The sequence below is a fragment of the Amblyomma americanum genome, chromosome 10 (assembly GCF_052857255.1).
Source record: "Amblyomma americanum isolate KBUSLIRL-KWMA chromosome 10, ASM5285725v1, whole genome shotgun sequence".
NCBI lineage: Eukaryota > Metazoa > Arthropoda > Arachnida > Ixodida > Ixodidae > Amblyomma > Amblyomma americanum.
In genome coordinates this window covers 3439210-3450984 of record NC_135506.1, presented here as the reverse complement: position 1 = coordinate 3450984, position 11775 = coordinate 3439210, and the positions used below count along the sequence as shown (strand labels likewise).

The 11775-nt window shown below is 44.8% G+C and overlaps 1 protein-coding gene across 1 annotated transcript; it reads right to left on the bottom strand.

Annotated features, from left to right (window-relative positions):
• Positions 1-3744: 3744 nt before the first annotated feature.
• On the bottom strand, positions 3745-10433 carry LOC144107952 (uncharacterized). Its single transcript, XM_077641200.1, has 2 exons — positions 9375-10433; positions 3745-6822 (listed from the first exon to the last, which is right to left on the bottom strand). Exons 1-2 carry the CDS (start codon positions 10056-10058, stop codon positions 6520-6522), a joined length of 987 nt encoding a protein of 328 aa, XP_077497326.1. The 5' UTR covers positions 10059-10433; the 3' UTR covers positions 3745-6519.
• Positions 10434-11775: the final 1342 nt, after the last annotated feature.

Genomic DNA, 11775 nt, shown 5'->3' with positions numbered 1-11775 from the left:
AGAAAGAGGTGCCGGCAATGGAGGGCTCCAGAATAATTTGGACCACTTGGGGATATTTAATGTGCACTGACATGGTGCACCGACATCGCACAGCACAGGGGCACCGGGCGCCTTTGCGGTGTTTCCTGTGCTGTGCGATGCCAGTGCACGTTAAAAATAAACTCCCAAGCTTCTTGCTGGTGTGGTCATCTGAAAACCTTGCCAAGGCATCAAAACTGATGGGCCTTAATTGCGAGGCGTGAGGCTCTGTATCCTTTCTTCACGCACAGCTCACTTGACTGCAAGGTTAGGCATTTTCCTGCAAGGAGGACGCAAGAACCAGCACAGCATGTTGGGGTAAGTGGTGCTTAAAATTGTTTTCTTTTTTTACACCTTGAGAGATGTGTTTCAACATGCAAACCCCAAATTTCAGGTTGCTGTGTACCTCTTGCATGCTAGTGTATGCAATTCTGCAACTTTGAACAGAAAGATTCCTTTTCAGGGTACACCATGTGCAAGAAAGTGTCGTTTTGCTCCTCAAGTGTGGTAAAGGGCACAAAAGTTGCTGCAGTTTTGAAAAGAATTGCCCAAACTTCTATACCTTTCATTAGCTTGCAAGGAAGAATATACTAAACCTACAACCGGCAACAGAACATATGAATACAATAATCAATTCGTTAATTTGTTAACTCGTAAGCGGATACTGTTGCCTCAGAGAGTTGAAGATCACAAAATAAATTTGCGCCTCATTCATCTCGTCTCTCTTAAGGACAGCGCAGCAAAGGCTGACCATTTCTGTTATAGTCCTTTGCAAAGAACTGTGCCCGCTTTTCGCCATGTTGCTCGTTGGACTGCTGTGTGCATATGCGGCAAGCAGGGGTTAAGTGGACATGCAAGCATCCTGCACACATTCACAACAGTCCACAGAACATGTGTTTAGACATTTCTGTGTAAACAGTGCAGAAATCTATACGACAACACTAATAATTCCACGGACTGCAAGTGCTATGAGCAACTAATTCTGGCTGCCAAGCTATGCAGTGCATGCAAAGGGCCTTTGACGCGGTTATAGGCTTTGTGCTACATGATGCTGGCTGATAAATGACTAAAGCGAGCTGTTCTATGGGGTTTACATGGCATCATATTTCCTGGTGCAGAAGCCCATAAACAGTGATGCTTGTAGGTGGCACCACTTGTATTTGCAGCAGGGGCAGAGCACTCAGTATGTTCAATGTGCACTGGTCTAAAGCTGCTTCAAGCTTGATAATAAAATCTGGTCATCAGGAAAGCAAAGGTGCAGTAACATCTCTTAGGGTGGACACCTGAACTCTACTGTGAGGGAAGGGGTGAAGGATTAATTCATTAAAGATAGCATGAACAAAGCATCGACAGAGGATGATGCACGTTGTCCTACGAAGGTAATGAATTCCTTTGACTAGCCCAATTTTTCATGCAAGGGATGAAGGAGGGGTTCAAACGAGAGAAGATTTGCCGTGGTGGAGGGCTTCCGGTTAATGTGGGGTTCTTCACAATACCTCATCATGCATATCATGAAAATAAGATAATATAAGCTGTAGTGTTGTTCACCTTCTCATCAGGAAAAATTGCCATGAAGCATGCAGGAGTCAAAGTGACTAAAGTGCCACAGGATTTAGGAGATTCATTCACCTGCCGTTCTTTAAGTAATGAAATCTTGATACAAACTTTCGTGTTCACAGTCGTGTACGTCAAAGTGCGACATGACAACATTTTAATAGCTCCACTGAGCTCAGTAGCTGGTCATAAAAACAATTAAATGCGGAAGATGTCACAGAGGCACAAGAAACCGATTTTGGAAGCATTGTTTTCAGAACAGCCAGCCAAGTTAAACACACAGGAATACAGTTCCTTCATCAGCGCAGTTACACTGAAAACAGGAACAGTAAATCAGTTATATATATAGCAAGTAAAATATGCAGAATGAACACAAGTGACAATTACAATATAGATATTAAGTCCCCAAGAATAGCAAACCACCAAACATTCATTAAAGTAACCTTAAAACGGGGAACAAAAGACATTATGGTAACAGAAGGCAAAGACGATTAAAAACTTGAAGCGTCCTATCTAGCCCTGTCAGTTTGGCAAACTTTGAGGATATCGTGGTCGTGCTTATTTCTGGCCTGTGGAGAACTGCGAGTGTGCCCTGGGCAGGCCAGAAATAGGCTTGGAAATTTGAGATGTGTGGGCAGGACACTTATATTGGTGTTTTAGTCATGCTGTTTCTTTTTTTTTGCGGTTGTGTTATGCATGTCCAGAGGTCTGCTGTTCTTGGGCGACTGTCTCGGACATCCACAGTTATTGGTGCTTGTGCATGTTTTGTTTTACATTCTTTATGTGCTAAATATTGCCAACCGGCCCAGCAAATCACTCGCTTAAATCTGCAACATCAAGAGTGTCGTGCTTTTTAATGCGATAGCATTTAGGTTGTTGCCTGACGAAAAATTTGACTTCTATTCCCTCATTGGTCGAGAGCGGTAACGTGACCTTGTAACATCATTATAATGTGCCCCATTGGAAACCTGCCAATCGGATTGTGTGAGCAAACTGCCCACTATTGCCGAATTCAATGCTACTGCCACCTGCCCACCGTGGCGCTGCACATAAGCGTTACGGGAGCTCGGGAAGAGCAATCTGGGTCTTGCAAGCCCCAATGGTTGTGTATGTGTTTGAAACAGCCACCCACTGGGCCAATGGCGTATCGCTTAACTGCTGCACCAGGAGTGGTAAGAGGACTCCCCCATCTATGAATGCGACCGAAAGAGTCGCGACATCAACATCACGTGACCACAAGTGGACCAATCATAGGGAGCTTCCAAATTTGAAAATCAGGGCCCCCAAGCTTGGGAATTTGCCCACCTCCAAAAATTCCAAAGGATCCCCAAAAGTTTGAAGGCCCACCACAGAAAATGGATTAAGGGGGATTAGAGGATCGGATTAGTATAACCCGATATGGTAATCCAATAGAAGGTACTAGAACATTCTAGAAGGCGATGACTGATGCGTACCATATAAGGGCAATGGAACCGGTTCCAACCAGTTTTGGTGGGAAAATTGCAAGAACAACTTAGATACCCATTGTAGATGCCATAGCAGGCAACCTAAATGCTATCAAATTTTCTTTAAGAATGTGGTTAAGAAGGCCCCCAAGTTTTTATTTCTTTCAGTAGCACTGACAAGACATAAAACAGGCAGAAAAAAAAGCAGGTGTATTAACAGGTGGTGTTTCGATGTAAACCAAAACCAGGCCATCACTTGCAGCAGCAAGCAGCAAGTCACGAAGGCATGCTCAAGTAACATGAAAAATAAAGGGCAATTAAAAGCCTTTTCCTTCATTAGTAGATTTCAAAATTCATCATACAGCATATTAAAGCAACTAAATGCAAACTAACAAGCAAGATTACTCGCACAAGCAATGCAAGTAATAGAAGGCAGTTTGCGAACAAGTTGTGTCCCGAAAGAAGGATATTTTAATGACTCGTGTTCCCTGTATATGCTAAAGCGAAACTGTCCCTTTCATTAAAGTCAAGCGTGTTCATAAAGGCTGTCACATGACATTCATAACATCTATCAGACATCTGGTTCATGTAATTGGAACGTTCAGTCATCGGCACAGAATTCCAACTTCTAATTATGCTTCCGGGCAGCTTTCTGAATTGGAATTTAGATCGGAAGCCTCTCGACATCTGACCTATAAGGTTAATGCACACCCAAGAAAGTCGTAACTAATCTGCATGCAGTTTATTTTCAGCATATACAAGCAGAACAAAAAGTAAAATACAGCAAAAGGATTTGAACTGCAGTTGTTCGTATCCAGAAATGTAAAGCATATCCACCAAACCATAGCACTAACGAATAGGTTTTTACCTAATTGTGCTGTTTTCTCTTCTCGTGAAATGCCTCCTTTTTGCCACTGGGTGGCACTGCTTAAATGAATGTTGTGGTTTTGCGCTTCTATTCGACTCCTGTACGACTGACCTGCATGGCTTGTTCCTTTGCAAAATATGTACAACTGCAGAACGCCTGCCGAATTCTTGCTGTCTGTTGGCACACTTCTTTGTCTCTGTTCATTTTTATCATGGCTAGAAAAAGATAATGCAAACAGCCTGACTGGCATCTCGCAGCCTTAAAATACAAAGAAATGAAGTGAAAAGCGATATACTACGTCAAACTATGTAAGCTGAACAGAGTCGCCACTGCTCTGGACACAGCACTAAAAAAGACACAAAGCGTGCAGCGAATACAAAAAGTGCGAATCATGGCACTTTTCATGAATAAAAGGAATCATAAATAAGAGGATCAAAATGAGGTTCAATATCAAGCATGCATGAAACAATATATATATATATTGCAAAAGTATTCTTCCTGGATCCAGAAATATGTATCAAAGAATACGATGCACAAACGATAACGGCGATTTATTTCCGAAGTTTCGGCCAGGCCCCGGCCGCAACGTCGGAAATGAATCGCCATCGCTGCTTTCGTTCGTGCGTCCCTCTTTGACACGCATGCACACACAGAGAGAGAAAAGGAGCTATCAAAAACACAAATAGGACGGATGAGTAATAACACATTATTTTGCACTGCAGAAGCATGACTGATGCCCTGTCAATAAATCTGCTTGAATAAAACAAACTAACGCAATGGATAAAATGTTTCAAAAATGAAAGAGAACAGCATAAATGAACTTTTTGATTCAATGCTGAAAAAGTGGATGAAGATGTTCACCAACGAGCATTTACTAGTGGTCTTTGGTGCATGTGATCTCAACTTAAATAATACAGGTGCCAAGGTCTTTACAGGCATGTGCTACAATGCATTCAGAGGAGATTTCACAGATAGGCAGAATTTTTGTGGTCAGTTTCGTTTAACAGCATTGTCTGCCTATTCTGACGCGTACAAAATGAAGCAAGCCACAGGGTAATGTCAGACCAAAGAGGTGCAATTTTGCAGCACCAAAAGTAGTCTTGCAGTTTGCCATTGAAAAGGCAAAACACTTTTCAAGAAGTGATCAGAAAGCTGTGGATGCTTTAATGGCGTTTTACATTCTCCATAGTGCATGGAGGCCCTGTTCTTTGCACTGAGGAATTCTTCTTTTGGCTGACATCATCACAGACAATGAAGCTCTGAAAATTAATTTCAAGAAACATAAGCACTAACTGGCCTGCAGAATTCAAGTCCATCGCTGGAACGGATGCAATGGCCAGCACAGCATCTTGGAAAGCAGGAAGTTCTGCACAACTGGTTGCACCAACAGTGTTAGACTGATGCAATGGCCAGCATGATGAGAAGCTGCCAAGCTGGCAATGAAACAGAACGACTAGAACTGTGCGCTTGGGCACAGCAGGAGAAGATTTCATCCATGTTTAACGCGAGTAGTCTGACACTGTGCTGTGAACAGGGCATGTCCCCACAGGCTACATCCACAAATCATTATATTATTAAAAGGGTATTCAAACAGCTAAACAAGAAAATAACTGGGAAAAGCCAAGCACAAACAGTTTTGTGGTCATCTGACAATGTGAGCTGCTTTTCCTGGACAGTGTTTTGGCATGTGAAATATTCTGTAAAGAAACTTTCAGCAAGGTTTTTGTTTACATGTTCACTTTTCTATAAAAGAACTTTATCTGAGTATACAGGATAATGATGCTTGCTTGTTACGTGAAAAGGATCTCTCTACAGTTATGAATTCCAGACATGTGAGCTGATTACAGCAAAAAAAAAAGTTTTTATGACCAACCATAGATAATGCATCCAGTTTTCCACCAAAGTTTTCGGCTGAGTGAACCTTCCAAGTCAAAGTAGATATGATTAGAGAAGAGACTGTGACACTCCAAGTTTCATGAGAACTGATGTTTCGACGCCAACTTGGCACTTCCTTCAGAGTTTCCTCTCGCTTCCCCCTAGTCAACCCTAAAGAAGGTACCCAGAGGTGCCAAAACGTCGGTTCTCTCATGAGACTTTGGTCCGAGTGTCAGTTTTTTTTTTTTTTTCTAATTCACCTCCCGATGAGGCTGATAGCTGCTGAAATGTTCACATTCCAGTATATACAATGCTCTAGTCACTGCAGTGCCATGTACACCGGTACCCTTAGCACGTTATTTATGGCTTTAAACAGGTTAAACCATGTGAGCACTTAGTGGCAGTGTTCGTCTACAAAGTAATGGTAAGCTTTTATATTGGAAATGGCTGCTGCACAAGGAACAACAGCATTTGTAGTGTAGCACATACTGTCGTCCTGTGCCAGTACCTGGCTGTAGCACAGGAAATCGTTTTTGCGATGACTGCACTGTTTGGCAGTTAGGCTTTTCCCTGAAAATAGTTTTCTATTTTTGAGAACCCATTCACAAGACACATCAGTGTTTGCACTGGCCTCATAGCTTGAAGGGTTTCCCTCCAAATGCTAAAATGTAGAAATCTTGCACACATTGTTTGCACCTCTGCAAGCACGTTCAGGTACAACAGAAAAACGCTGCTGAGGCACTACACTGGTGTTAGGCACTACAGCGCTGAGGACAATGCAGTGACTAGCAGATCACCATTTGGCACAGCACCAGTGGCTGTCCGGGTGTTGTTCTTGCCGAGCAGAGCCATCAGATCACGCACGCACTGCACTTTTTGGCGATCCATGGCCAGCTGTTCCTGCTGCAGCGTGAGCCGACGCTCTTCAAGACGCACGAGCTTCTGCAGGAGGCTAGCAGTGTCTGCCTGAGGAGATGGGGAACTGAGCCGTGCTTTCTTGGTGCTCGGCTCCTCCAAGCTGGATGAGGTCTGCGTGTGCACCGAACTGCACGTACGCACCACCTGTGGGGAGATGGCATGTTACTTCTATCCGCGGCTACTCTCTCAGCACAATGAACAAAGCACATGGGTAGCTTGAATTTTGAACGTGAGCCTTCACTTGCATTCCAGGATTGCACAGAAGTCATCCATGCACAACATGTTAGGATGTAATTTACCTAGTGCAACAGAAGTGGTGTATCTATAAATTTACATACGCGATAATTTCTTGGCATGCTCAAAGTTTCTTTCAGATAGCATGGGAAAAAGTAAGTATGAAGCAGGAAAATTTGAACCAGAAAAATTCACACTACTATGGTCAAATAGTTCAGGACTGATCATAACGCAGAGCTGAAGTGTGCACTACTTTATGTGTATCTAAACGTGTCTTGCATGTTTAGCACACAGTAAACGTAAGCATAAGCGCCACTTCTGTATAACTTTAAAAATTCATTATAAGCTACCTTACCATCTCCTTTTTCCCTATGTTTAGTCCAAGCGGAAAGGAGACAGGACTTATAGCAAAACTTCCAAGACCTTTTCTCTTCAAAGTTCAGTCAGAGAAGCCTGGATGGTGACAAGTACGGGCAGTATAGATGGCTTGCACATGTCATAGTTGCCACAATGGTACACCACGCATGGCTTCCATCATGCTCTCATAGGGTGCATGGAAATAAGCGGCTTATATTCCATCTCGTAGCTTGCCCACAGTGAAGCAAAAGCTATGAACACAAGGCTACAGCTTCCACAAGTGTGCTGTTTTCACATGTTCGCAAGCCAACCGCACAGGTATGGAAGCCATTGCCTCGCACACACAACTTCTCTTCTGCTAAGGAGTTGCGACATGAAAGTCAGAAAAACACACAGGTTTTCAGCACGCTCCTGATTCCCCAACATGGCTGCCACTCGCATGTGCCACTATTCATGCTGTGTGTACAACTGTGACTAGCCCAAATTTTAATGAGGCACTGTGCCAGCATATCCTGCAAACTGCACTGCAAATATTAAGCAGCGACCTGAAATAACATTTCACGTACTATGCATTCCTCTGGCCCTATGAGTGAATGAGGAAGGAAGCGAAATTTCACCTTACTGCAAAATCACACCAGTAGTTACGGGTTGGTGTGCTAGGCTACAGTATTGCTAGCAAAGCACTCTGCAAGTGCGGGGGCGTACGGGGAGGCTTATGGGGCTTCAGACCCTTCCCCCCCCCCCCCCCCCCCTAGAAATTTTTTCAAACTGTCACGCACCGCTGACCAAAACAACCACCGGCGGCGGAAGTCATTCTGCATTTTGCCGCCTACAGTGTCTTTTTCAGACTAGAAGACATTTTGGCGCGAACATTGCTAACTCAGGTTGGATTTCGTGGCAACTCCCATGCACCTGGAGTCATGTAATGCAAGGGGCCCCATCCTAGCACAAACTTTCATGGGCCTATCGATGGCTCGCTGTTGAGACTAAAATTTCGATGCAATTACTCGCAATACATGACCGGTGACAGCCGCTGCTGCGCAGTACACTGGAACGAAGGACAGCATCATTGAGATTTTTCCCTGCCCGTCGCATTAAAATATTTGTCCTCTACTTGCTAATTTCATGGCCTTTACGCTTTTCATATCAGCAGCATGCACTGCTTTGTTGGTTCCAGACCGATATAGTTCAACTTCGTACTATATTTCCTTTACTTAATACACAAAAATATGGAAGCATTGGTATCAGTTATGTCTGCCACGAGTGAACGATAAGGGGATAGTTGGTATGACATGATTACAAGACATAAAACTGAGCAGGGCACAATACACAGAAGAGAAGCAAACAGGACGAGCTCGTCCTGTTTCCTTCTCTCCTGTGTCTTTTCCCCTGCTCAGTTTTATGTATTGCAATCATGTCTGCCATGATTTTTAAGACATACAAATACATTATTTTATTTTAAAAATTACATATTTCACTTGTCTAGACAGTGTGTAGCATTATCTAACACACAACGGCATTGTCAATGTATTATTGTTGCGTTTGATCCTTCCGCAAATTCTATGAGGAGGCCGCACTGCAACATGAGCCCCCACCGAACAAAATTTCTGGCTATGCCACTGTGCAAGTGGGAGGCTTGTAGTGCACAAGGGGGTTGGTAAACCTCGAGATTTCTATGAACGCTTCAGCCTGATCTGAACTAGTTTGTCGATTGCCCGTCACAAAGGAAGGGCCACAGGTATCATCATGCTCTTACAAGGGCCTTTCAGATAAAGTGCCATTACGGAATGGGCTTTATAAAAGTTATTCATATGACTAAAAAAATTTTGGAGGTCAACTGTTTACACACATTATAGAGCCACGGTAGGACGGAAGCTTACAAAAGTGAACAGTCTCCTTATTCTATGCGAATTCATACATCACTAATGACAGTAACCCATAGTAATGGCCTCACTTATTCTAGTTCTCACCAGTTAGGTAAATTAGGTATCAAGACAGCTGATTTTTAGCTTAATTGATAACAAACATATCTACAAGTGCCAATGCTCGTCACAATAAAACTTCATAAAACACTCGCGAAACCGCCCCGAGGTGAGGACACCCACCAGCAGTTCATCTGAGCTCGAGCTGGCGCGTGGCGGCGGCTTCACGGGCGTGATGGACACATCGGGGTTCAGGGCCAAGATAGTTAGACCGGCTGAAGGCTGGCTGATGATGACCGGTGAAGTAACGGTCGACGAAGCAGCGGGCGACGTCCGAACAGTGGCTGCGTTCTCCTGGTGCATAAAGGTGTTCGCCGTAATGGACCGCACGCTTTTGGGGTCGATCTGAAGTTGCGCTGCCGGCGGCTGCTGCGGTTTCGACGGTGACGGCTGCGGTGACGAACGCGGCGGCCGCTCACAGGCGTTCAACACCTTCAACGCGGCCAGTTCGTACGGCTTGAACGGTGTCGAACGCTTGCTCTGACGCAGCTCGCCGACGATGGAGGCCCACTGTCGCTGAGCTTGTTCCGGGGTCCTCAGAAGCCGCTGCGACACCTCTTCCCAGGCCGCACGCTTGGCGGAGTTGTCTGCGACACTCAGCAGCACGGTCGGGCACTCCGATATGAGCTCCACCAGCTTCTCAATGGCACTCGTAGGCCACGGATGCTCGGCCGGAGGATGCTGCGACGGACTGGCACTCTGCGGCGGCGTAGACGCTGCTGTCGTTGATGTCGGAACCTGGCGCCTCGGCGTTCTCCGCACACGCGCTAAGCCGGTCGGAGCGGCAATGTTCTGGGACTGCTCCATCGGGGAGCACAAGATGACCACTGACCTGTTATTCGAGGCGACGGCTCAGTAAAAAACGCACAATTCGATTATCGCCGCTACGCTTGTTTTGGCGCACGCCCGCTTCCCCGCGCTGCTACTCCAGACCCATTGTGGCAAACGCGCGCAAAGTCGCGCGCGCCTTTTTTTCGCGGTCAAAAACAGGTGCCCGCTGCGATATCAACTCGCGCATGGGCCCTTTCAATGAAAATACGTAAAGACGAGAGCTGGACGCTCGCTTCAATATTTTCGCTGCATGCGAAGAAGAGTTACGGAGCAAATTTGCGCGGACCGTATAACAACTGTGGACTGTCGCGCCCCTAGCCTGGTGCCCATGGTGCCTCCATGCTAGTGCCCCTACCGAATGGAGGCATTCCCTGGCGCTACCATGGGCGCCACCACGCTTCCGAATACGAGCCAGCGAACATGCACAAGTTGACGCAGAAATAATTGGTGCTGGTTAACTTGTTTGAATGCTGTCAGTTATATATTGTAAACAAAAGAACTATATGTTCGATATGAGGGGCCACGTATAGTAGGATATAACTTACAAAATCAGCAGTTGTTAACACTGGGCCACGGTCCGCGGCGAGCTGTATTAATCCACTAGCCAGTCAGAACAGTAAACTAAATCGTATTTTTAATGTTAGGCTTTATTAAACAAATCAAATATCAAAATTCTAGAGCTTATAGCATTGTTTTTTGTGATTAGCTTCTTGTTTAGGTGACAAGAAAACTTTTAACAACGGACTACTTTTTTGTCGTGGAAGAATTCTATGTGCCGGTCTTGAATGTGGGCGGAACTTTTTGTTTTCTTTTTCCCTCTTCGGCAAGTAGTTTGAACCAAGACCTACTGAACTAGAGACCTGCACATTTGGCGGGGTCCTATGGGACTGCGTGCGCCAACTTTAGTTAACTTTATGGCCGTTGAGAGCGCTCAGTTGACCTGTTTGTTTGTCATCACCATCATCATCGTCTGCTTTTCACAAATAATTTCTCTCCTCTCACTGCCTCCCTCTGACTTTGTCCTGTCTTGTTATTTTTAAACCTAGACATAAACGATTCAAATATGACTTTTCTTTAAATCCTTGGTGTGAATATTTTGTTTGCGCGCATGCATGCGTGAAAGTTTCTGGCATCTTTGATAAGGCAATGGATGAATGATAAATACTCATAATGTAGACAAATGACAAAACTATTACATCCCTGAAGTAATAAAACCTACGCCACCTTGCTCAACAGGTTATTTGTAGCTCCACGCCGCCCGTAGCTGCCCTTTCCTAGCGGCAAAAGGCATGAACTAGAAGGTGCGCGCTGGAGCAGTGCGAAGTGTGCAGGTCTCTAGTTCCGTAGGTCTTGGTTTGAACTATATACAGCGCCCGTTAACGCGCGTAGATGTGATCTGAACCAAGGAAAAGGAGCAGCGCCAAAGCATGCAACCACACACGAATAAAGGGCAAGCCACAAGCGCTTGTGTCTTCTCCTTTCTTCGTTTGTGGTTGCATGCTTTGGCGCTGCTCATTTTCCTTGCTTCAAAATGCATCAAATAACCCAAGAAGTTTTACTGAAGATGTGATTTCAAGGCGAGAAAGTTGTCATATTGTAGTGCTCAAGGCAAAAATGTTTTCAGAAGAGCAAGGTTGCAGGCTAGTTGGTAATGCATTGCACTTAGAAACAGCGCGATGAAACGCAGACAACA